This window comes from Grammomys surdaster, unplaced genomic scaffold (genome assembly GCF_004785775.1).
Source record: "Grammomys surdaster isolate TR1022 unplaced genomic scaffold, NIH_TR_1.0 60, whole genome shotgun sequence".
Classification (NCBI taxonomy): Eukaryota; Metazoa; Chordata; class Mammalia; order Rodentia; family Muridae; genus Grammomys; species Grammomys surdaster.
In genome coordinates this window covers 1,454,379-1,480,154 of record NW_021604562.1, presented here as the reverse complement: position 1 = coordinate 1,480,154, position 25,776 = coordinate 1,454,379, and the positions used below count along the sequence as shown (strand labels likewise).

The window sequence follows — 25,776 nt, the reverse complement described above, 5'->3', positions numbered from 1 at the left end:
CAGGTACTGGCAGCTCCAAAATTCTACAGTCTTCTGCTGTGTCTGGGCTGCACTTCACCAACAGCCTCTCCTAGGCTCGGATTCTCTACATGACTTGAGTCCTACGCCTTCAACTGCCACTGAGGCTGCACCTTCGCTAATAGCATTTCCTGGCTTCTCACAGTGCCAAGCCTCAGCTGCTCTCCATGTCCCCTTCATGCCTTCAAAACCAGTTCCTGGGTAACACTTACCAAGTTTGGCTGCCAGCACAAGGTACAACCTTGGCTACCTCTGGAACACAGCTTCTGTATGTCGACGCTGCGGAAACACTCCCCAAGAGATTTCCCCTCAATAATGCTTGTCTTAATCACTGCTAAATTCTCAGCTTCTGCTAACCAGCACTGACTATCCCAGCAAAGCAAAGGTTTCATTTTTGTAGTTTTGGTTATCTTTCTAATAATAGCTGACTCTTTAGCCTCAGCTAAATCAGAACCACAGAAATGTAATTCAAAATAACAAATGATGTTCTACGTTTCCCTCTGAAACTTCAGAAGCCAAGCCTCTATCTTCTGCACTGCTCCCTTATCTTCCCAGCTCCTACAGAACAGCCCACTGAGCTCTCATCTCAATGGTTTTCCTAGCTCAAAGTTCCAAAGTCCTTTCAAAATCCACCCCCAAACATGGTCAGCTTTGTCACAGCAATACCCTATACACTGATACCAACTTGTCTTAATTAGGGTTAAGTTGCCACAATGAAACACCATAACACCCCCCTCCAAAAAAACCCACAACTTGAAGAAGAAAGGGTTTATTTGGCTTAAACTTCCACATCGGAGTCCATCACTGAATGGAGTCAGGACAGGAACTCCAACAGAGCAGGAAGCTGGAGGCAGGAGCTGATACAGAGGCCATGGCTGCTTACTGGCTCGTTCCCCATGGCTTGCTCAATCTGGTTATAGAACCCAGGACCACCAGCCCAAGTGGCACCACCTACAGTGGGCTGGGCCCTCCTGTGTCAATCACTAGTTAAGAAAATGCTCTGCAGGTTTGCCTGCATCCCAATCTTTGGGAGGCATTTTCTCAATTGAAGTTTCCTCTTCTCAGATGACTATAGTTTATGTCAAGTTCACACCTCGTACCATAAAACCAGCACAATATCTACGTGTACTTGTGTGCTTATTTCCTCTGGTTGCTCTGGTGGAAGTACAGGGAAGGCAATTAGTTGGACTGTTGTGGGTTGGAATTTAGCCAAATAGGTGCTGTGGGAGCCCAGAGGTAAGGCACTTGTGGAGTTTGGCAACAGACAGTGATGATGACGTCTGTTTGAGAAAAGGGGAAGTGAAAACAAGAAGGGTTCCAGGGATAGCAAATGAAGGGCTTAGTGGGGCCAAGTTTCCTCGAGGTCAAAACAATTACAGAAAAGATAAAGAGCAAGTATATTGGAAGGACTAATAGTCACAGAGAGATGTTTGATTTATGCTGCATGTTAGAGGATGGTGCTTCTGTGATGGAAAATCTAGGCTATTCTTGAGGGAGTCACTGCAGGGAGAGAGGCAATGGAGGCCGAGGTGGAATGGGAAGGCCACTGGGTGAAGAAAGTGAAGGTGGTAAACAGATTTTCGGTGCCAGTTTTTAAACAAGTCTGAATAATGGCAGGTGTTTTGATTGGACGTAAAGTCTTATGCAACAGGCATTGGATTCTGAATTCTGAGCTTTGTAGAGAGTGGTGGTCTCATAGAGGAAGGACGAGAAGGTGGCATGAGCCACCAGTGCATGAGCCTCAGGAGAAAGCTGTTTCCTGACAGAGATGGAGAAGGAGTCTATAGGAGGTATTGAACTGCATCAGATTTAAGCCAAGCATGATAGTGCTTGTCTATAGTCTTAGATACATGAGAAACTGAGGCAGGGGGATCACTTGAGACCAGGAGTTAAAATCCAATCTGTGGAAGAAGTAACCTGCTTGGAAACTAGTCAGTTCCAAGTTGCATTCGCCTCTGATTTATAATGTAGTTGTATGTTGGAATCCCTAACAAGTATTTTTCTTAAATTACCAGTGGAGTCAGGTGTAGTGACAGGTGCCTAGAATTCCAGCACTTAGGAGCCTGAAGCAAGATCAATGTTTTGAAATGAGCCTGTGCTACATAGTGAGACATTTCTGGGCATCCTCCCCAGATAGTCTGTTTTTATAATCCTGAGGTGGGGCACACATATCAGTATGCCCTAAAAAGCACCTCTGGGGCTGGAGAGATGGCTCAGTTGGTAAGTTGCTTTTGTGTCCAAGCATAAGGACAAGTTTGATCCTCAGAACCCATGTTTGAAAGAAAAACGAAAAAAAAAAAAAAAAGGTGTGGTAGCAAGCATATGGATAATCCCTCACTGTGGAGGCAGAGGCAGGTAGATAGATCCCTGGGGCTCACTGGTCAGCTGCCCTATACTACCCTATAAGTCCCAGGTCAATGAAAGACCTTGTGCATTAAAAACCCACAATGGATGGATCCTGAGGCTTAACAACAGTATAGCCTGGTGTCCTTCTTGGCCTCCTTTGAGGTGGTGGAGATCATCTTCTTCTTCTTCTTGAACTTAGAGTCCTTCTCCTTCTCCCGCTTCCTCTTCTGGGAAGCGACAGGCAGTGGGGCTGTGGGGTGGCCTGCAGGTGGCAGACTGTGTGTGAGAGACTGACCTCTGTCCTCCACCCGTGTGTGCACACAAATAAAGAAATCTCTAGTAATGTAATGAAGCCATGGTTAAGAGCTACCAAGGGATTCAAAGAATGTCAGGTGAAGTGAAAGATGTCGGAACGCTTGCTGCCCACAGAGGACTGAGAGTTGGGGCAGGGTAGCAGAAAGGGGAAGAGAAGACTGGGTCATGGAATAATTTGTTGTATTTTTTGAGCAGTATGTTAAGAGAGCATCCAATGATAATTTGCAAGCAATTTCTGGACTCTTCTGGCCATTAAATAGATGTATTTTATATTTACTAAAGTATATCTTTCAAGAATTGTAGAGAAGAGAGAAACTGTCCTTGTACTAAATTGTATCAGATGAAGATGGTTTCGTCTTACCTATTTTGAGTCTAACTGACTAGAGGAAGGGAGGAGTCAGATCCTGAAGCTTTCCCAAGTATCTTTAATGCTGCTCCTAACTGACACTTGTCTCCCTGCCTTCATTCTTGTCTGTACAGTGGACCTAGTAAGTATCTTACCTCTGGTCCTTTTGGTTGGCTTTCATTTTTCTCCATTTTCATCCCTTTTTTATTATTCTGACCAGTAATCTTTTTTAAAAAACACTATGTTCTATAAAGATGGAAACAAAATAGATTTAAAAAAAAGAAGAAAAACATAACCAAATTTGAGAACCAGATTATCAACATAAACTAGGATTTTTTATTTTATTTTCCCCTTTCTTTATTATTTATAAGTGTAAAAAATTCCTGTTCCACAGCCATTTATTAAATGCCTTCTAGCTCTGAAGTCAGCCATCACTGTCACCAAGCAAGTGACCATCTAATCTAAGCCTTTCTCCATCCTAATATAAAAAGTCTTGAATCATACATGGAAAGCTCTCAGACAGCTCCGTCTCAGACAGCTCTGAAGCCATTGGTTACTCTAAACTGTAGAGAACATTGGTAATTCTATTCTTTCTCAATTGACTGTTCTTAAACCAACCAACTCTGGAATAGATTTGCAAGATTACTCAAGATACCTGTGGCATTTTTCACTCATGTTAATGAGGTAAAGGTATGTCTTCTCAGAACACATTAAGCCAATCCCACTTTAAGTTAACTTGTAAATTTAATTTACTCTGAAGCTGACCATGTTACTTCCTATATTATCTTCATGCCTTAGGATACTATGCAATCTGAACTTAAATGGTAGGAATTTCCAGTGTGGGGGATAGAAAGAGGATGATTTGTGAATTTATCTTTTGCTAGAACTTAGAACTCTCTACTACACTGCCATCTGAGAGGTCAGGACATAGGAAGCTATGATTTAGTGTGCCTATTGCTAGTCTGCTCATTGACACAGTTTATCAGCACTGTGATACTCTTCCTGTAGGATTTCTTCTCGGCTTCATCCCCTCTGGCTCTACAAACTAGAGCTCTCACTCTTTGCCGCGTGCTCTTTATTAAGGGTCTGGACTATTTGTAATCTGGACCTCCTTCTGACTGGAAAGTTTGCGAATATTATCCCAATAAGGTATTGATAAAGCATTGTATGCCATAGCTAGGGATCTGTGGATTTAATTCTTTTTAAAGGTGGCTGCAAAATTCGGGTACAGGGAGACTGGACCAGAGAGCGCCACTTTGAAATTCCTGATGAAGAACGCTGTTTGAAGTTCCTCTCAGAGGTCCTTGCAGCTCAGGAAGGTAACTCAACTCAACAATTTCCTTTCCACAATTTCAATGGGAGTAAAATGCTGACATGCTGATCTAGAGGCAGGTAGCTATTAGCGAAGCCCCACCCCCACCCCATCCCCACCCTGCCCCTTGAGCTCTGATGGCTCTTTTTTTCCACTTCAGAAATGAACACAGGGATAGATTCAGGAGCAAGTCTATCCAGCTTTAAAAAGAGAAAGTCAATAGCATGGCATGCAGTGTACTGCAGCCTGCAGTTCCCCTCCTTCTGCCCAGAATGACTCAGAGCTGTCGGTATTTCCTTAGTCTCTTCTATTCCTTTTCAGAATTCTGCTGACTGTGCATTCAAGGACTGGATAAATAAATAGCTTTGGGTTGTAGTTTAGTGATGGTCTTCCCACTTTCTGACTTAATCTTGTCTTTCCAGCTCAGTCACAGCTTCTTGTTCCAGAACAAAAAGACTCATCTAGCTGGTACCAGAAATTAGACACTAAGGATAAACCTGCTTATTCAGGTATTGGAAAGACTCTTTTATTTCTGGTTGCTATGATCTTTTTCAAGTCAGTAGGTAGTATTAGTTCAGATGAATTGGTTGTATGGAGTAACCATTGAATCCATGGCCATGGACTAATGCTTCATTCCTTATTCAATCTGTGATATGGTAACGCTTTCTGAGCCAACTTGAAAAAAAAAAGTTTAAGTACAGACTTCACAGCCAAACAACCTAGGTGTGAATGCCAAGTCTGAAACTTATATTACGTCATCTTGTTTAAGCAGCTCAACTCTGAGCTTCTCTATAATGTAGAAAAAAAATGTTAATGGTACCTACCTTATGAAGTTATTGAAATGTAAGGAAGGTAAATGATATATAATCCCTTCTATAGATGTTGGCATGTATTATTCAGGTTCCAGATTGGTATAACTTTCTGTTATTAGAGTTTAATGTGTCATTGCTTCTGGGATGAATGACTTACCCTAATATAAATGATTACTACACCTGTGGTACCTTGATCCAGTTATAAGCAAATAAAAGCCTCGCCTATCCTGGCTATGTTGGAGGGTCTCTTTATCTTCACTTTGGATTTTGTGTCCTTCAGGGCTGCTTGGATTTGAGGATAATTTTTCATCTATGAATTTAGATAAAAAAATGAACACACAAAATCCCCCCACAGGGATTCATCGGGAACCACCCCCTCCACCTTCTTCATCGAATAGAATGTAAGTCCTCTGGTACAACATACTTCCCCCCTCTAAGAGGCTTACATTTTAGCCAATTTTACTTTTGACTCCATGGTTTATTTTCTAGGCTTCCACGTGAAAAGGAAGCTTCAAACAAAGAACAGCCCAAAGTGACCAATACCATGCGGAAGCTGTTTGTACCAAACACCCAATCTGGACAGCGAGAGGGTCTCATCAAACATATCCTCACAAAGCGAGAGAAAGAATATGTCAACATCCAGTCTTTCAGGTTTGTCTGTTTTCTATTCACTGAGTCTAAACATTTAGGCACAACAATCTTGATTTGTAAAAATATTAGCTGCATTAAGAGTGAAAGCACAGTATAAGAGAATGATTATCTGACTCTGGCTCCTGTCTCTGCTTGCTTAAAAACATAGATATGTAAAATCATGCATAAGCTATAGCTTCCTTTTAGTTTCCTAACTGCTAATGATACCATGTCTACTAATATTTCTATCCATGCTTAGAGGAATAAATCAAACTCACATATAAGAGAAAATTGGCCTGTAATACCTTCAATAAATAAGTATGTGTCTCATCTGGCCAGCTGAACCTTTGTCCAGCCAGTATTGAATAATTAAAGTCTACGATTAGTACCATATTTACTGCTTTGATAAATTCACCCAATCCTCTCGATAATCGGTCCTGGATTCTTTCCTATTAGTTTTCATCTCACCTTTGCTCATTAATATCCCCTTTTCTGGACCCTGATATATATGGCAGAAAGGAAGGATGATGAGGTGTGGCAGATATCCTCAGTATGTTATTCGTGAACAGAATATCCCATCTAATCTGAGACTTCAGTCCCATACGCTATCCTACCATGCATCATTTCCTTGAATTCAAACACATCTGCACTTCCTCATATTCTGCATGCTGCTCGTGTGTCATCCCTTCTGCTTTCTTGCTTCATATATTATCTGCCTCATCAATATTTCCCACAGTTGTCCTCATGACCATCGAGAAGTGAGGGGTTTTGTCTAATTTAGCTATAGCTCCTTACAGAAGAGTTATCCATATTAGACTGTGTCTAGCACCAAGATACCTCTTCCCCATCCCAACCTAAAGCTCTCCCTTAATGAATTTGGATGGAGTGTAATTGAAAGGAAATTTGGCAAAAACAGTTATGTTTGTTTAAAATATAGACCTAGTTCCTTTTGTTGGTTCGTTAATGTAACATGGAGAGAAAATAAACCCATGTCTTTATGTTATACATGCAAGAGTTCTGTTTTTTGCTAATCATTTTATTCATTTACATTTCAAATGATATCCCCCTTCCCAATTACCCTACACTCACTCCCTTACTCCCCCTCCTCTTTGCCTCTATGAGGGTGCTCCTCCACTCATTCACCCACTCCCACCACATCCCTCTAGCATTCCCCTACTCTGGGGCATCAAGCCTCCCTCCCCTCCCTTTTATGTCAGATAAGGCCATCCTCTGCCATATATGTATCTGGAGTCCTGGCTCCCAAGAGTTCTTAGGTATCTGGCAAAACACTTTGAAGAGTTATGTTAATCAAAATACCAGTTCATAGAAGTGATAAAAGCACCACTGTGTTTGTTTATACTTGATCCTTGTTTTTAATTTTTTGCTCTAATGTGATTAGATTTTTTGTTGGAACTTGGAATGTGAATGGCCAGTCTCCAGACAGCAGCTTAGAACCATGGCTGAACTGTGATCCAAATCCTCCTGATATTTACTGCATTGGGTAAGGAGCACTTCTGGACCTTCCTTTTCCTATATGTGGTGTTAGTATAACATGACTTTGGCCTCCCTCTTATCTGTGTGTGTGTATGTGTTTGTGTGTGTGAACATGTTGGTGTGCGCATGTGAGCCTCAGAGGTTATCAGGTATCTTAGTCAATCATTCTCCATCTTATTTCCTTTCCATTTTAAACATCTTGCTTCCATATATAATGAATTTTAGTTGTTTGCACCCCTATTACCTTCTTCCCCAAAACTCCCCTCCTACACTCATGTCTTCTTCGTATATATGACCTGCTGTGTTTAGTTGGAGTTTCTTGTGTGAGCATGGATGAGATGTTAGTTACTAGAGCAACTCATCAGTGCCTTTCCCACCAAAGGAAGTGACAGCGCTTCCACCAGCAACCATTAACTGCCCATTGTCCCTTGAGGAGGAGTAGAGCCTCCTGGGCTTCTCCCCATCCATAATGAAATGGTGACGGGGCCGGTCTGTGCAGCTCTGATGCCAACAGTCACAGCTGTACTGAGTTCAGGGGAACGATGACGATGTCATCCACAAGATGTCCTTTTGCTGTACATGTCCCATCTTCTGCCTCTTACATTCTTTCCACACCCTCTTTCAGGTGTTCCCTGAGCCTTGGAATATGTGACGTGAATGTCCCATAGTGGCAGAGCACTCTGCCATCACTAATTCTCAGCACTTTGGCGAGTTATGAGTTCCTACCTTAGCTGCCACCCACTTCTATTATATAAAGCCTTATCTACCTTATTTTCTTTAGCTGGGATCTCTCACTGAACCAGGAGTTTGCTAGAGCTAGATCCTCCCATCTCTTCCCCGGTGCTGGCATACCTGCACAGACAGCTTGTTGACGTGGATGCTGAGGTTTGAACTCAGGTCCTCACACTTGTCCAGCAAGCATTTTACTGACTAGGACCTTTCCCCATCCTCGATCTGCATATTTGTTCTAAAACTTGTTTGGCAAAAACTTGCTGTGCACTATATATGAGGGTTAATTTGGGAGTCAAAAGAAAACATGAATGAAACCCACAATAGGGAACCGCTTGCTCATCGTAGAAACAAATGAGATCAATTCTCAAAGTGATTATTCAAAGGTTGTAAGAGACAAGTTTCACTACTATCCCTATGAGAGCTTTGTTATTGTTCAGTTTTTTTATAACATATGAATGTACTGGTGGAATTCTTTAGAAAAACTACATGTCTTTTATAACATTTATCTCATACCGTTTTTTTTTTCCTTTACTCTAATGTCTCAGCAAATGGAAAGGATGTAGCCAAAGAAAAGTATGGCTCTGTATAGTGCCTGCATCTGTTTCTTCCCTTAGATTCCAAGAGCTGGACTTGAGCACAGAAGCCTTTTTCTACTTCGAGTCTGTAAAAGAGCAAGAGTGGTCCATGGCTGTGGAAAGGGGGCTGCCTTCAAAGGCCAAGTATAAAAAAGTAAGCTGCACTGGATTCTCATTTTCAGTAGAGAATTAAGTACGACTCACTGGGAGGTATTCTGTTAACTGAACCTCTTCCAAAAGGCTTAAATAATTGACTTCTTTCCCGTATGAAATACTGTGCTATACAAGACTAATCTGCTGTAGTTACTTCTGAGAAAAAATTTATAAGCTTTCTGATCATACGTTTTCATCATTTAGATGGGTTTTAGAAGAAATCAATATATTGTTTTTGCATTAATAATCCAAATAATTACATAGAAGTTAACTGATCCTTTGTGTGATAAAAATATAAGATTAACATCCACCATGGCCAGAATGAAATGCCTACAATTAAAGCAGTATGAAGCATTTGGGGTGCAGAGAGTATGCTTTAGATTCAGAACAAGAATAGCAGCATTATGGGATTTAAGCACATTCTGAACTTGGTTGTAGGTCAAGAATAAAACTGACTTTAGCAAGGTGGTCCAATTTGTTGCTTTTTAAAAGATATCTGCTAGGGGCATTTAGCTACTAGGAGAGTTATTTTCATCTTAAGACTACCATCCCAAGCTCAAACAAAGTAATCTATGGTTTTGAACAGTTTATGGAGGTAGCATAAGTCTTGAAGATGTTACAGCTCTCTAGCTCAGCTTTTAAAAATAATCAAAATTCAAAGGGCCACTCTTTAGAAGGGAAGAGGAACAAGCTGGGATAATGGTTTATACTTTACTATTTGAACTTTTCATATACTCTCAATGGGCTACAAAGTGATTTACAGATCTAAGACGGGGGATATGGCTCAGTGGTAGATAGCTGCAGAACATGCTCAGGGTTCTCTATTTGATCCTCAGCACTGATAAATAGAAGCCGAGACAGACAGACACATAGACAGACAGACACAGAACGACAAATAGACACACACAGAGACAGACAGACAGAGACAGAGAGATTGAGAGTTACACACTGTCCCTCAAGGCTTTTAACTCTTAGTAATCAAAGCCACATGACAGCTTCCACAGAGAATCTTAGTTTCCAGTTTATGGGGTCTGACTGGAAATTAGAGGATGCATATCTAGATTTGGACATTAGTAATCACCTTGTTGGTCATCCTTGGAAGTTAGCTATGTAGCAGAGAGTGATGCTTATTTTAGCTGTTGGTAACTTCCTGGAATTCATAGGTTCAACTGGTCCGCCTTGTGGGGATGATGCTTCTTGTATTTGCCAGAAAAGATCAGTGTCAATACATCCGAGATATTGCTACAGAAACAGTTGGAACTGGAATCATGGGGAAAATGGTGAGTTCTTTTGACAATTAATTTGATTATCTATGCAAAATTCAATTGATCCTTGTGTTAACTAACATTATACTTACTCTGTCTAACAGGGAAACAAAGGTGGAGTAGCTATGAGATTTGTATTCCACAACACCACTTTCTGCATTGTCAATTCCCACCTGGCTGCTCATGTGGAAGAGTTTGAACGAAGGAATCAGGATTATAAAGACATCTGTGCAAGAATGAGTTTTTCGGTCCCCAATCAGACTGTCCCACAAGTGAACATCATGAAACATGAGTAAGGAACTACCTCTCTGTGATCTTTGGATAAGGATATAATAGTGATTAAATAGGGTAAAAAGCTATAGAGCTCTGAAGAGTGAGAGATTACCATTTGGGGATGTGGGTCAATAAGAAGAGAATGTTATTTAGAAATAACAGACTCACTGAGGCTGAGAAATTTGGCATTAGGAGCAAAAAGGTTTATATTAGTGTAGCTTCTAAAATACCACTGAAGGAATCTGCAAATTAGAGTCATTTTTTAATTCAAATAAAAATGTTCACTGTAAGTATAATAACAAAAGATAAAATGGAGATACATGATTTAAAATCCTTTACTTATCTTCCATTCTCTCCAGCCAGTCCTTCTCTCCAAAGAATTTTGGGTGACATTTGGCTGTAGACCTTTCAAGATCTGTGCTGTCTGATATGATAGCCAGCATTTGGCTGTTGGGTATTTGAAAGTCGTTAGTCAAACTGAGAGATCTGTAAGCAAAAGCTATATTGAATTTTGAAGGTTGCATGGGGGAAATGTGGGATATCTTAATTTGCAAAATATTAATCATACATTAATGATTTTGATGTATTAGTTTAAATAAAAGCTATTTTTACTTTTATATTTTAAGTGCATCTACTAGAAAAAATTAAAAGGATATGGAGACATGTGTTACTTCACTGAACAGTCTCTTCTAGACTTTTCTCCATACATATACAGACACACATACTTGTATGAGAATCTATTGCCCTATTTATCTCTTCTACATTATTCTTTTCAGTGGTTGTGGTGATTAAAAAGAGGGGCGGCAATAATGGATCTGTAAAAATGAGACTTGAGAAGGACAGAAGTAGAGGCCCATTGAAGAACGGGGTGGGTGGGGATAGAAAATCAGTTGTAAAGAAGTGAATATTGGTCTTTGGAGTTCTGAGAGGATGATATGGAAGACATAGTGTGGGGTGGTAATTGTAGGAAATCAAAAGGTAATTTATAAATATTAGAAGCAGTGACTATAGCAGAATTAAGAATGGGTACAATAGTGGTATTTGAGTGTGCCCATATTGTCACAAAACTGGAATTATATAGAATTCTATTTCATGGGGAGAAAGTCAAGGTCTTGAAATTTATGACCATGAAGACCCCAGCAATTCATAAATCTATTTCCCAAGAATCCAAAACGTCCCTGTTGCCTTTGAGAACTTGCAGTGTCTCAGAAGGGACCCATTTTGATGTGGTCATTTCAGTGTCTTCTCAGCATCTCTCAAGTACTGGTGCTGGGACTGAGGATTTAGGACCCAGGTTGGCTACAGTAGAGATCTAGGATTTAATTTTCCTCGTGGGCTCGGTCAGTCATTCCCACCATGCAAACTCTAACAGAGAGGCCACAAAACCTCAGGGCTCTGGAAAGCAAAACGTATTAAGGTTCTCTTCGCTTAGAGATCTGGCAGGCAGCCAGACAAAATTTTGAAGCTAATCCAGCAAATAAACTGCGTGCTTCTCAGTCCATTAACTCCTTGGCTTCCAAATCCCATGTGTATACTCTGTTCCCCATTTTCATTTGGTTTTATGTGGTGGTGCCTATTTTCCCAGGTATTTTATAATCTCTTGTCTTTCTTAGGTATTGGCAGTACTTGCCCCTAAAGAATTAATTACAGCTTTAAGCCCCTTGTCAGTGATAAATAGATCCTTAAAAGTAATCTACTCATTTTCTTCTCTCAGTTCCCTCTGATTGACTTTAATCTTAATTACTGCTAGTCTAATCTATTTCTAGTCTGTACTAATCTATTTCTTGGTCCTCAGCGTTGTCATTTGGTTGGGAGACTTGAACTACAGACTTTGCATGCCTGATGCCAATGAGGTGAAAAGTCTTATTAATAAAAATGAGCTTCAGAAGCTGTTGAAATTCGACCAGGTAAGTAACGTTTCAGTGGCAGAGGTTGTTAGGATTATGAGATAGACACATGGTGAGCATGGTATATACTAGAAAGAGATGGCAAGTTCATACTAGGGATATGGAGATTTGGAGCACCTTGATTCGGTGCTAAGATCCAATGGAGATAATGTTGGTGACAAAAAGCAAATGTAAAATTCCTTTAGTAAGTCACTATCAGGCAGAGATTTTAGAGAGTTGTACCCATGGGCTGGAGAATGGTGAGGTTCACTGGAGAGTACTTCCTAGAGGAAATGGGCCTTCTGCTGTGTTGATGTAGTTTAGAAAACAGAATGGAGAAAATTGTTCTCTGATTACTTGGCAGGCTGAACAATAGCTTAGAGGTAAAAGAGGAAAGGAGGTCCTATGAAAGAGACTGGGAAACTGAGAAAAGAAGGTTGTTTGGAATGAATGGGACAAGCTATAATCTAATAGGAACTGACTGATAAGTTGGTGTTAACTGGAATTCAGCTGTTCATATTAAAACCAGTGGAAAGGGCTGAGAAGGTGGCTCCTTGGATATAGTCTTTGCGGCACATGCATCAGAACTTGAGTTAGGATCCTCCCATGTAAAAGCCAGGCTCAGTAGCATGTCTGTAGCCTGAGCTCTGGGGCATGAAGACAGGGGTTTCTCAAAGGCTTACTGACCAACCACCCTAGTCCAAACAGTGAGCTCCTTGTTCAATGAGAGGGCCTGTCTCAACATATAAGGTAGAAACATGACTGAAGAAAACATCCTGCTGTCATCCTCTGATGTCTGCACATTCCCACATAGACACCCACCCACATATACACAAAGAACAACAAAACTCCTTGTGGGAAAACAATGGGTTACGTAGTGCTCAGACAAAGCCACATATCCAAGAAGCCAGTATCTATGCATATAAACCACTATGTTGGTGTGTAAACCTGGTAAATGAGTTGAATGTTTATTTTCATACATTTGTCTTTTCTTTTTTGAGCTAGACTATCACTATAAAGCCTATCCTAGATTAAAACTAGCTGTATAGTGTAGGGCTGGTCTTGAATTTATGGGCCTCCTTCCATTGCTTCCTAAATGCTGGCATTGCAAGTAGGTGCCAACACACCTTGATCATAAAAATAATTTGTTTTGGAATATAGGTACTGGCCAATAAAAATGAATGTTCCTTCATGTCCTCTCATATTTGATTAATACATATTATTTGCACACAATCATTGTGTTTGTTGTGATATTCAACAAATTATTCAAGTGTATTCAGAATACAATAATCGAATGCAGCTTCTTGGAGCTGGGGACTGTCGCTCAGTGGTGGAACATTTGCATAATCCATGTAATGCTGTGGGGAGATCTACAGTGCCATAGAAATCATCCAGCTTGTTTCTATGCAACCTCCCCTCACATCCTGCTTTCTGATGATCACTGTTCTACATTCAGGTTGACTTCTTTGGGTTTTCATACCTGAGAGCTAAAATGTAACATTTGTCTTTCTGTGTCTGGTTTATGGCATTTAACATTAATTTTGTCTAGCCCATTCATTTTGTGGCAAATGACAGTATTTCATTCATTATGATTGAATAATATATGTGTGTGTGTGTCACATTTTCTTTATCTAGTCACTATTAGCAGGCACTTCTCATGGTTCCTTATATTTGGCTATTATGAATAGTGCCACAGTAAATATATATATCTTTGGTATGCTGATTGCATTTCCTTTTATTATGGACCCAGAATGTCATGGTACTGGAATGAAAGTAAATGCTTCTTAATGAGGAAAGACAATGTTTCGACTTGATTTAAATGTCTTTAAATCCCCATGAGAGATTTTTTGACCTTTAGCGACAGTAAAAATTTAGGATTTTTGCAGTACAGTAGGGGTTTTTTTTTTAGATTTATTTATTTATTTTATGTATATGAGTACACCATTGATCTCTTCAGACACACCAGAAGAAGGCATCAGATCCCATTACAGACGTTTGTGAGCCACCATGTGGTTGCTGGGAATTGAACTCAGGACCTCTGGAAGAGCAGTCAAGTGCTCTTAACCATTGAACCATCTCTCCAGCCCAATACAGTAGTTTTGATAGTGAGCCTTTCTTAGCTATCTACCTTTACCCTGAAGTTGAATGGCTAATTTGTTTGCATTTCTTCCTTTTTCTTGCATATAGAAAGGATACAGTTGGGATAAATTTTGAATCTCATATCACATGGGTAAAATATCTGAGTGAGGATAACTTTTACAAACACTGGGCTGTAGAGGTGGAGAAATGATGCTTTTCCTGAGAGCACGAGGACCTGAATTTGGATCCTAGCATCCACATAGAAAAAACAAGCATGACCATATGTACTCATAACCCCAGCATTAACAGGGAGAGGTGGAGACAGGAGGATCACTGTGTGTGTGTCAGCATGTGTGTGTGTGTGTGTGTGTGTGTGTGTGTATGGGTATGGGTCTATATACATGAGTGCAGTACGCATGGAGGCCAGGAGGCAGCTGTGGCTCCACCAGAGCTCACGTTACAGGTAGTTGTGAGCCATCCAACAAATCCAGGTCCTCTGAAGAAGCAGTGTGCTCTCTAAACCAATGAGCCATCTCTAGAGCCCCAACTCACCCATTAAGAAAAAAATCATTGGGCTGGAGAGATGGCTCAGTGGTTAAGAGCACTGGCGGCTCTTCCAGAGGTCCTGAGTTCAATTCCCAGCAACCACATGCTGGCTCACAGCCATCTGTAATGAGATGTTCTGATGCTCTCTTCTGGTATGTCTGAAGACAGCTACAGTGTGCTCATATACATAAAATAAATAACTCTTTAAAAAAGAAAGAAATCGTTAATTATTTGCTGAAATTGCTTTCAAAATTATCCTTTCATGGTTTGTTTGCTTTTCATTGTAATTATAATTATGCTAGATAATTCCTGTCCTATGTAATATGGGATTATTCTGAATTCTTGTTTCCACAATGTTATCCTGGACACAACTGGGAATAAATGTCAGTATGCTAATAAGTGTTGTTAGAAGGTGAATTCAGATGCTATGACAATGTTGACATTGAATTCAAAAGATAAGAAATCTTATCTGTGTGTTTTTCCACGGTCAAAAAGGCTTTGGAACTGAATACCTAGAACGGAAACAGTGGCCAGTCAACCTATCACTTACGTCGCTATGCTGTTGCTATGCTTATGTGATATTTCTTTCTGTCTGTAGTTAAACATTCAGCGCACACAGAAAAAAGCTTTTGCAGATTTCAATGAAGGGGAAATCAAGTTTGTTCCCACTTACAAGTATGATTCTAAAACTGACAGATGGGATTCCAGGTAAAGTGATGAGAATGTTTTCACAGAAAGATTAAAGCTTGATCTTTTTTCTGTGTCCTTCCATATCCCTTCTGATAGGCTAGGAACTGTATTTATATCGCTCCATATGCAGAGAGGGAAATCAAATGGCCCAGTGTTATTACAGAAGGGTATTTCAAATTGAGCTTATATTGAGAAAGTATTAATTAGATGTTAGGGCTGGTGACATTTTATGAGCTACCTCCAGCACCCTGGTTCTATTACCTCTGCAAACTAGCTTGGATTTTTGCCTTCCTAATCTTACTCTTCCTTATTAGCTGATACTCTTAGCCCCTTCCCCCACACCCCTTCTCTGCTACTTAACCTTGGAAACCAGAAGGTGAGACTGAAGAGTCATAAGCATCTCTTCTTGCACAGTTACACTTGGTCCTGAGAATACACCAGAATCCATTTGTAAGGGCCTGGAGGGATTACTCAGTAGCTAGAATATTTGGTGCTCTTGGAAAGGACCCAAGTTCTTGCAAAGGACCCAAGTCCAGGGAATCTGACAGCCTCTCCTGGCCTTTGACAGAACCTGCTTATATGTACACATAAATGAAAATTTTTAAAAAGGTCTTTAAAAATAATTTGTTGGTGACCTCTTAGAAATCCCAATGTCTGGACTTATACATGCTGTTGTTGGGGGGAAAAGTGAAAACTACTCCTTGGAGTCCCTTTGATTTTTCTCATTTCCTGCAGAAAAGTAGTGAGTGATCCTGTCAGTAAATCCTTACCTAGCTGTCTACTGCATATGTTTCTTTTTCCTAGTTTCCTAGGTGGCTCAGGAGCTTGACAGACAAAAGAATCCATGGGCATACTCAGCTGCTGCAGACTCTGAGATCATTAGATGGGTCGGGGTGAGGGTTAGGAGAACTGGCAGCAGGGGATGCGGGGTCGTCCCATGTACCCAGGGAGCCAGTCCACAATTGAAAAGGGACACTGTGGGACCTTGTTTACTTTGCTTGGTTTCTGCCACTTAAGGTCAAACTCCAGAGCTACTGATAAAGGATATTTGAGTCACCTACTTGATCAAGTGTACAAGGCAGTCCTCATTTGAATGAACGATGAATAAGTTTTCTTTGCCCTCAGTATTCTGTGGAGTATTCTATGCTCAGGCTTGCATGTGTACATGTTAGTTCATCTCTATCAAAGAAGCTAGAAGTGTCCGTGAAAGTCCAGGTTTAGAAGAGAAAGCTCTATTCTTCTCCAGAGAGTAAACCCACTCTAGGAACAGAGGATTGCAGTTTTCTACTCGATTAGTTGTCTATTATGAAGTATCATTGCAGTCAGGTGGAGCAAAGGAAGAGGAGATATTCAGAATGGAACCCTGACCTTATAAGGCTATTTTAGGAATGTGCTGTTCTACCTTCCCCTATGTTGACATTGTTTAAGATGCAGACCTAAATGTAGGGAAACCATCTATTCAGTCTTAGATATTAGGCACATACTTTGTGCTGGGCAGTAGTGCTAGGAGCTCAGTGGCTGGCAAGCAGACACAGGCCATTCATTATCAGTGCTGACAGTATAGGAAAGAAGATGATAGGAGTCCTCTGGGAAGAAGTGTGTGGATCACTGGGAGCACATAAAAAGAGGCTTAATGTGATTCTAAACCAACATGTGCTATTCCTCTTGTGTGATGTGTTGTTTATGACTCATTCCTTTATGTACAGTGGGAAATGCCGAGTTCCAGCCTGGTGTGACCGAATTCTTTGGAGAGGAATAAATGTTAATCAACTTCATTACCGGAGTCACATGAAACTCAAAACTAGTGACCACAAACCTGTTAGCGCCCTGTTCCATATTGGGGTAAGCAGTTGATTGTTCATTCATTTACTTACATGTTAAGTAGCTAGTTCCAGAGTACTGTATAGATAGAGAGTGAATTCAGAATCCAGCATGTGGTAAATGATCTCTAAACAAATCATCACTTACTGAGTTGAGTGGTTAGCACTCCCTCACCTGTCTCAAATGCTACCCTTAGATCTCTTCACAGTCCACTCCTTTTACTGATGTATAGGTATTTTATGCTGTATAGGCACAGACTGAGCAGAATAGAACCAGATATACTTGTTAATTTAAGAGACATAGTTCCATCTGCTAGTGATGTCTTCCTCTCAAACAGCATAGGTTTGATGTTGCTTTGAACTTGGTTGCATCTTGAGCTGAATTTATAGCCCATTAATGTTTTTCCTATATTATAAATGCATTTTTTCTCATTTTTTTAGCTGTATTATGAGTGTGCACATTATAAGCTTGCTGACTTATACTTTATTTCTTATGTATTTTCCACACATGTGATCTTGTAACTATCAGGATATAACTAGTGTGGTTCTTACTAGGATGACTTGATAATCTACTACCTGGGTTTGCATTCCAGGTCAACCACTTTATAATTGTGTGACTGTGGACAATTTATTTAACATCCTCATGTATCAGTCTCCTCCTCTACAAAGTATGCTGATAATGAGACCAACTCATAAGGATTCATGCATGCAGAGGGCAAAATAGGACAGATTTTTTTTTATTACGGTTTCAAGAACTGCTGACATACATATCACCCATGTATCTTATGGTAACTCTTGTCCTGAGTCCTCCTTTTTTAAATTGTTTGTTTTTATTTTATATACACTAGTGTTTCACCTACATGTATATCTGTATGAGGGTGTTGGATCCCTTGGAATTCGTGTCACAGACAGCTAGGATCTGCCATGTAGGTGCTAGGAATTGAACCCAGATCTTCTGAAAGAGCAACCAGTGCTCCTAACTACTGAGCCATCCCTCCAGCACACAGCGTGCACATGCACAAGCACACATGCACAAACACACACACACACCCTCCATAGTCCTCTTTTTAAAGGACTTTAGGGCATTTTCTTGGGAAACAAAATTAGTTTGTGGTATTAGAATATATTTAAAAATTTTTCAGAACAACCAATAACATTTTTGTCCACTTTTGGATTACAGTTATTGGGGTTTTTTTGTTTATTATATGTTTATTGAAGGGCACATGCTGTGGGATATATGAAGATCAGATGACAACTTGGCAAGAATTGGTTAACATCCTCTACTCTCTGCAGTTGTTTTTAATGTGATGCTAGGAATCGAACACAGGGCTTTGTGCTTTCTAAACACTGAGTTCTACTCACCCCTACCCACTTCCCACCCCACTTTGAAGTCTTAACATAAGAATGACACTAGCCATGTGTTTAATCCTACATACTAACCTCACATTCTAGCTCTGTGCTAGAAGTGGTGCTGGGTTCTTTGTGCACTTCGGCTACTTCCCACAACAGTGCTCACTTAAATACTTGTCATTCCACAGAGGAGCAGATTAAAAAAAAAACCCTAGGACTTTAAAAATCACTTCCTTGAGAGCAGAGGAAGAGAGCAGAGATTCAAATCTTGAGTCTGTTTAACACCTGTATTTGTGCTCTTTCCACTACCGAGCAGTGGCTGGCTTCACAGTTCGGATATCCTGATGAAACCTGCTTTCAGAACCCATATGTCACCCATTCAAGTCCAGTTTGTACTTCCAGGATGTCCTCTTTTCCTCACATGAACCCCCTAATCCGTTTAAGGAAGGTATCTCTTCCCAAACACTGGCCTGCTTGGATTTTTTGTTGTGTTTCCTTGGAATATTTTTCATATTATATCTCAGTATTTTAAATTTTTCAAAGGTTCTTTATATTTTTGTGTATCTTTAAATTCTATATTTCTTCTTTTAAATGATACAGCATTTTAAAAACGTTCTTTGAAGGGCTGTCAAGATGTTACCCATCTTTAATTTCAGCATTTGAAAGGCAAAGGAAGGCAGATTTCTATGAGTTTGAGGCTAGCCTGGTCTACAGAACAAGTTCCAGGATCAGCCAAGGCTACACAGAGAGTCCCCTGTCTCAAAAAGGAAAAAGAAAAAAAAAAAAAAGAGAGAGAGAGAGAGAGAGAGAGAGAGAGAGAGACCTGGAAAGATAAAAACAAACAACTTTCAGAAAGAACAGGTTACAAAATTCTGTCAGAGTGTGAAATTCATCATAACCTAACATTTACATACTGTAGGACTAAAATGATCAACCTTCAGTTCTCTAAGTTGTGACTCAGATACATTTAAAACATCGAAACAACTCCCTAGACTGTTCAGCTCAGCTGTTTTCCACATCCACCTCAGACCCTTTGCTGTATACACAAATCTCTTTTTAACATGGCTTTTTGTGACATTTTAGACTTTGAGTAAAAAGAAAACTGGTATCTCACATATAACAGTGCTATGTTACATTACTTGTACTAAATTGTAACATTAGTTTGTATAAAGTTTTAATATTTTTTTAAAAAAATACAGCTATATCAGGACATTGAAAGTCCTGTGTCACCTGAACACCTTCTTAACCCATTCGTTAGTTTAAATGACTTGTCTGTTGTCATGGTTTTATTCTAGGATATTTTTGTGGTGGCCTTTTTCTAAAGTGGTCACTAGTTGCACTTACTAACACCACAGTCCCTTTTATGTAATCTGAGCAATTATCTGATTCCTGCAAATGTCCGTGGCAGCTAATGGACTTAAGTGCTTTAATCATATTTTTCTAGTTTTACTATTTTATGCCTGTTAAAAAAAATAGCAATGGATGTATTTTAGCTCTGTCATTTTACTCACTGCAAGAAATCATTTTTACTACAATTATCCCATTTTCTCCACAGTCAGATAATTAACAGTGGAACAAAGAAAAATCCTTGCCAAATATGTACTATTATCAAGCTTCTTACAGATTGGACTTTTCCAGAAATTTAGCCAATTAACATTACCTTTCCCCTAATGTATATTTTTTATAATGCTTATCATCTAAATAGAGCCTGTTAACTTAGGGTTTTTAAGTGACTTAGAATTTGTTAGAGACAGCTAGGTGGCGGTGGTCCATGCCTTTAATCCCCCCACTCGGGAGCTTTAAGTGAAAGTTATAGTTATTGGTGAAGCAAGCTATTAAAGTTTTTGAGAGCACTAAACATACTATAGTTTATTTTAAAGCTGTTCCCATAATGCCCAGTTTTAGATTATTAGATAATCTCTGATGGAGATGAGCTACGAGCATGTGAAGCTGAAAATGATGCCTTCATCCCCTTTAGGTGAAGGTTGTGGATGAGCGGAGGTATCGGAAGGTCTTTGAAGATATTGTACGCATTATGGACAGAATGGAAAATGACTTCCTTCCTTCATTAGACCTTAGCAGGAGAGAGGTAAGCAAAACTGCATAGCTTCCTGTCTCCTGTCCGTTGTAGTCAACACTGAGGAATTCGTGTTACTTAAAGGGGCATCAAGGTTAAAACCATCATCACCAGTGTCAGACTGTCTGAGTCCTAGTCTCACTTGCAGTTTGGTAGTTGCAGGAGCACATGAAGTGCCGTACCCTCTCAGAGATTCAGCTCCCCTTTCTGGATCACATGAGTTAAATAATACATGATAAGCTCTTACAATAATGCCTAGCAGGTAGGAGGCCTTCGGATTAGTTATTCTTGTTTGGTGCTTAGTTCATGTGTCTGGGGAAACAGAGCTCAGTCACAGAATGAGCATCCTGGACCATGATCACGGTCCTCTCCGTAATCCCTGGAACAATCTGAGTAGCCTTGAACAGGGTCAAGAGTTGCCTAAATCCTTCTCTGCTGGTGTGAACTAAATAATGTATGAGAGTCAATTCTAGGAAGTTGTCTCAGTCTGTGAATATATGTGGTAGTTATATATCTGATTAATAATTACCTTATTCTTGATTCATATTGTCTACAAATAATCCAACTCACTTCCCCTACTATGAATGCATGGTTGTGTCTGTCTGTTTGTTATTCCCCAGTTTATGTTTGAGAATGTGAAGTTTCGGCAGCTGCAAAAGGAGAAGTTCCAGATCAGCAACAATGGACAGGTTCCCTGCCATTTTTCTTTCATCCCTAAGCTTAATGACACCCAATACTGCAAGCCATGGCTTCGAGCTGAACCTTTTGAGGGCTACTTGGAGCCAAGTGAGTTTCCCCTCTACCACTGTCTGCTTGCCACAATACCAACTCCTTAAGCCTCCCACAACCCTGGCTTAACTTCTTGTTCTCTAATGACTTGTCTCTCACCTGCACTGTCCTTATATTGGTGATACCTCTTTTGTGTGTCCCATCTCTTCCCTGTTGTTGACTGGTGATTCTGTTTTTTGGAGAAGAGTTGCTTTCCCACAGAAAAGATCTGTGCTACAATGCTCCATCTCTTTCATTTCAGACGAGACAATAGACATTTCCCTTGATGTATATGTCAGCAAAGACTCTGTAACCATCCTGAACTCCGGTGAGGATAAGATTGAAGATATTCTTGTCCTCCATTTGGATCGAGGAAAGGATTACTTCTTGACCATCAGTGGGAATTATCTTCCAAGTTGCTTTGGAACCTCATTGGAGGCTTTGTGCCGAATGAAAAGACCAATCCGAGAAGTTCCTGTCACCAAACTCATAGACCTGGTGAGATGCATCCTCAGAAGGCAACCTTCTTTGCATTTAATTTGCATGTTTTGTCCCTATTATTTCTGTGCCTTCTCTCTTCTTCTGGAGTCATGGGAACTGACAAATAATATAAAAGAATGTCACTTTATCTTAGCACTACTTTGATTAAATTAAGCTTGGGAGGGAAAAGGAGAGACTACTGTGTAGTTAAGTCTTGTTGGAACTATAGTAGATAATATATTCTACTTCCAAAATGAGATCAAAGGCTTCCTCTCAAAGCTATGCTCCTTAAGCTCATCACACTTTTGCATAAATTGGCATGTATGCTCGGTGTGGTAAGTGCACCATGCAGTACTATCTCCATTGTGCTTACAAGAAAACTGAGGCCCAGAGTGATTCACCTGCCCATAGTCAGATAAGTTAGTGACAGATCTACCACCCAGATTTTCTGACTTCTACTCCAGTATCCCTCTCTACAGCATATCAAATCAACCTTGGCTGCTAATGAGAGCAGAAGCTGTTATGGGTGCTTACAGAACTTACCTCATAGTCCCTAGGGGTGCTTACTACAAGCAGAGGTTCCCACCTGAATTCACCACTGGTAAAAGAACCTTAAGAAAGGGAGCCTATGGCACTTTTTTTCCTTTTGTAGCCCAGGCTGGATTTGAATTTCCTCTTCAACTGAGAATGAATTTAAACTCTGATCTTCCTGCCTCCACCTCCCCAGTGTGAAATCACAGGTATACTACACTACATCTGTTTTGTGCAGTGTTGGGAACCAAATCTAGGGCTCCTTGCATGTGAGGCAGGCCCTCTGCCAACTGAGTTATAAACTCAGTCTATAGATGAGTAGAGCATATACTGAAGCTTCTTAGTATGTGACTCAAGAAAGAAAAAAAAAGAATTATATGCACCCCCTTCCTCAAGCCACATTATTATATAATGTTTCTATTCTTATGCGGGGAAAGCATATTATTTTCAGTTAAAAAAAAAAGATTTCCTAGCGAGTCATCCTATTAAAAATGTTTCTGCTAAATTAAACTATTGTTAGATTTGTGTACAGATTGGCACTTAGCTTTTTTTTCCTCTTCAGATATAATGAAGAAGAGCCAAGTGTTACCATTTGTATATAAAAATCACATTGGTGCTCAGGCTTCGGAACATCAGGAAGGGTTAGAGCGGCAGTAGCCTGCTGGCTTGTCTGAATGTAATCTGTGTCGTTGCCATGGAATCCTTGCACCTGTGACTCAGAGAGCAAATTCCAGCGCTGGAATGTCATTTGTTTTCATAGAGCTCTCATGATGGAAGGTTTTTACCTGTGTTTGAAAGAAAACCCTTTTCTACAGAAATTCATATCCTGTCAGTCTGCTATTTTTCAAAATTGTTTATCTTCTGCCACCATTTTTGATTGAAAAAAAATTATGCAATAGAATCTGATCACGCTTACCCTCCCCCAGCTCCGCCCAGATCCTTTCCACCTCACCCAGTCATCTAACTCCACACCCTTTCTTTCTTTTTCTTTGTCTTTAGAAAGCAAACAAGTAGACAAACAAAACAAACTAGAATTTTTAAAGAAAAAAAAACAAGAAACATACACAAAGACCATAAAAACACAAGATGAAAAATCATAATATCCAGGTAAAAGACTGATAGGACAAAAAATAATGCTTAAAGCAGTATGAGACAAAAGGCTTATTTTTATCAGCGTCAGTAGCAGCAATATAGTACCCTGGCCATAATTTTCCCATGTTCTGGGAATGACTTGGAGGCTCAACCAGCTTTAAAAATTCTTACTATATATAAAATATATTATCAGGCAATTCAACCACATTTCTCCATAAATAGTATATAAAATTATTAGAGGAATTGTGGCTCTAAATAGGGCCATCTTCCCTCTTCTAGGATATAATTGATTCAGGGTTAAGGAAATAGAACCTTGGTCATCTGCAATTAAAGAATAGCTTTTTATGAAATTATGCATTCATGATCATTTGCTCTTTTTGAAAGTTCATATTTTGTAGGCCTTAGGGTTCTCATTCTTTCCATGGCTTATTGCATTTCAGTGTTATTAACTTACTGTATCTCATCAATGAGGAAGTTATCCATGTTGTGAGCCAGTAAACAAGGATCTAAAATAATCACATTCCTTTTCTGAACATCTTTCCTGTTTCAAATCCAAAATACTTCTTTAGGTCTCATGGTTTTTCCAGGACTTAATAGGATATTTCAAATCCCATGAGACAGTGCCACTAATACTGGTACATGTCCTCTCTTGTATTGTATGCTATAAATTCATGGTAGAGCCAGAAATGAGTTCAGTGCATGTGCTCTGTCTCCATGTACTGTCTCAGAACAATTCGTATGTTCCACTTACTTCCTACCAAATTCGAAATGAGATCATTGGCATGAAGCTTTTTGCTCTTCCAACCATTTTCAGTAAGAGAGATTCTACAACTCCTAGGATAATTGGAATTAGATTAAGAGGGAACGGATGAGAATTATTTGCTATTGTGACTATTTTATTCTTTTTCAGAACAAAGAAAGGTCTATTTGTCTGATTAACTAACATGTTAACTACCAAATAATCATCAATATTTATTACATACTGAATATAAAGTAGTATGGAAATGATATAAGTTTCTACAATTTAGTGGCCATAAAAGTTTACTTCTGTGCACAGTCTAGCTAAATTCTAAATCATGGTTAATAGAAAGTTTCATTCTACATAATTTGAAGATTAATGATCTTTGCTGGCTAATGTTTACTATATTTGGTTAAGTCAATATTTTGGGAAATGATTTAAACTGAATGTTGTAGAGATTGTAATTTGTATTCACAATAGTTGCCTTTCCAGTAGTTACTCAAGCCTTTGTGTGTTATAAAAGCTTATCGACTCACCAGGCAATCTCTGTAAAATCAATCTCAGAATCTGCCTATTTTGATCTTAATGGCTATTTGATGCTTGTTACATTACCATGATCTAGAAATAAGTTTAGTGCATCTGAATAAAGTTGATTAGAAAAGTGATTTGGGTTGATCAGAGACATGTTTCTAGTCAAGTCAGTGCACTTAAGAAACAAACATGTATTTAGGTATTGGATGAGTAGGTTCTTCCAGAAGTAAGGGGCACCTTGAATAAAGGATGCAAAGCAAGAGAAAACTGGCCATGAGTAGGAAATTACAAGATTTCTCTTGAAGGGAGGGTCAAATTATGATAGATGAAGCTGGTTCTGTAGGATAGAGGCAGGTAATGGTCTGGAAATCAAGAGATGTACTTATGCTTGAGCCAGAGATTATCTAGAACCTTCAGGAGACTTTGAGGACTAATACAACATTGTAAATTGGCCGTATTAGAAGGAACCTTCTGATGTTGCATATAGAATGAGCTAATAGAAAAGAAACCAGGCTTGAAGTGCCAGGACTCGTTAAGGATTTTGGTTGCAAGTACAGACATGAAAAAGAAGAAAGCTGGGTGGAGAACATGCTGATGAGGAGAGGGATATAGAGTTTGAGATAAGAACTTGGTGATTCATCTGATGCCAGTGATCTCGTCTCTCTGTTCTCTTTATCTTACTGATCTAATCACTCCTTACATGTATGATTTGTTTCTTCTCTCTATTTCATATGAACTATTTCTTCTGAGAGCTTTGATTTCCACTTAGTTTTTCTTAACTTTGAACCTTCTGGTTGGGCCTGGTGGCACACACTTTTTATCCAACTACTTGGAAGATGAAAGACAAGAGAATCACAAGATCAAGGCTGGCTAGGGAAATTTGACAAGCTTTGTCTACTATAAAAAGTTAAAAGTG

General features: G+C 39.6%; 1 protein-coding gene across 2 annotated transcripts in view; it reads left to right on the top strand.

Moving 5' to 3' along the window:
- The window catches only part of Ocrl (OCRL inositol polyphosphate-5-phosphatase), a 52,085-nt gene that overhangs the window by 13,581 nt on the left and 12,728 nt on the right, over positions 1-25,776 (top strand). For both annotated transcript variants that reach the window (XM_028762461.1, XM_028762511.1), the window contains 14 exons: positions 4,234-4,344; positions 4,760-4,846; positions 5,430-5,550; positions 5,639-5,800; positions 7,179-7,280; positions 8,620-8,734; positions 9,897-10,013; positions 10,103-10,290; positions 12,067-12,178; positions 15,381-15,490; positions 17,179-17,314; positions 20,621-20,731; positions 21,340-21,505; positions 21,750-21,985. In XM_028762461.1, coding sequence (XP_028618294.1) covers positions 4,234-4,344; positions 4,760-4,846; positions 5,430-5,550; positions 5,639-5,800; positions 7,179-7,280; positions 8,620-8,734; positions 9,897-10,013; positions 10,103-10,290; positions 12,067-12,178; positions 15,381-15,490; positions 17,179-17,314; positions 20,621-20,731; positions 21,340-21,505; positions 21,750-21,985 — 1,874 coding nt within the window. The remainder of the gene's footprint in view (positions 1-4,233; positions 4,345-4,759; positions 4,847-5,429; positions 5,551-5,638; positions 5,801-7,178; positions 7,281-8,619; positions 8,735-9,896; positions 10,014-10,102; positions 10,291-12,066; positions 12,179-15,380; positions 15,491-17,178; positions 17,315-20,620; positions 20,732-21,339; positions 21,506-21,749; positions 21,986-25,776) is intronic.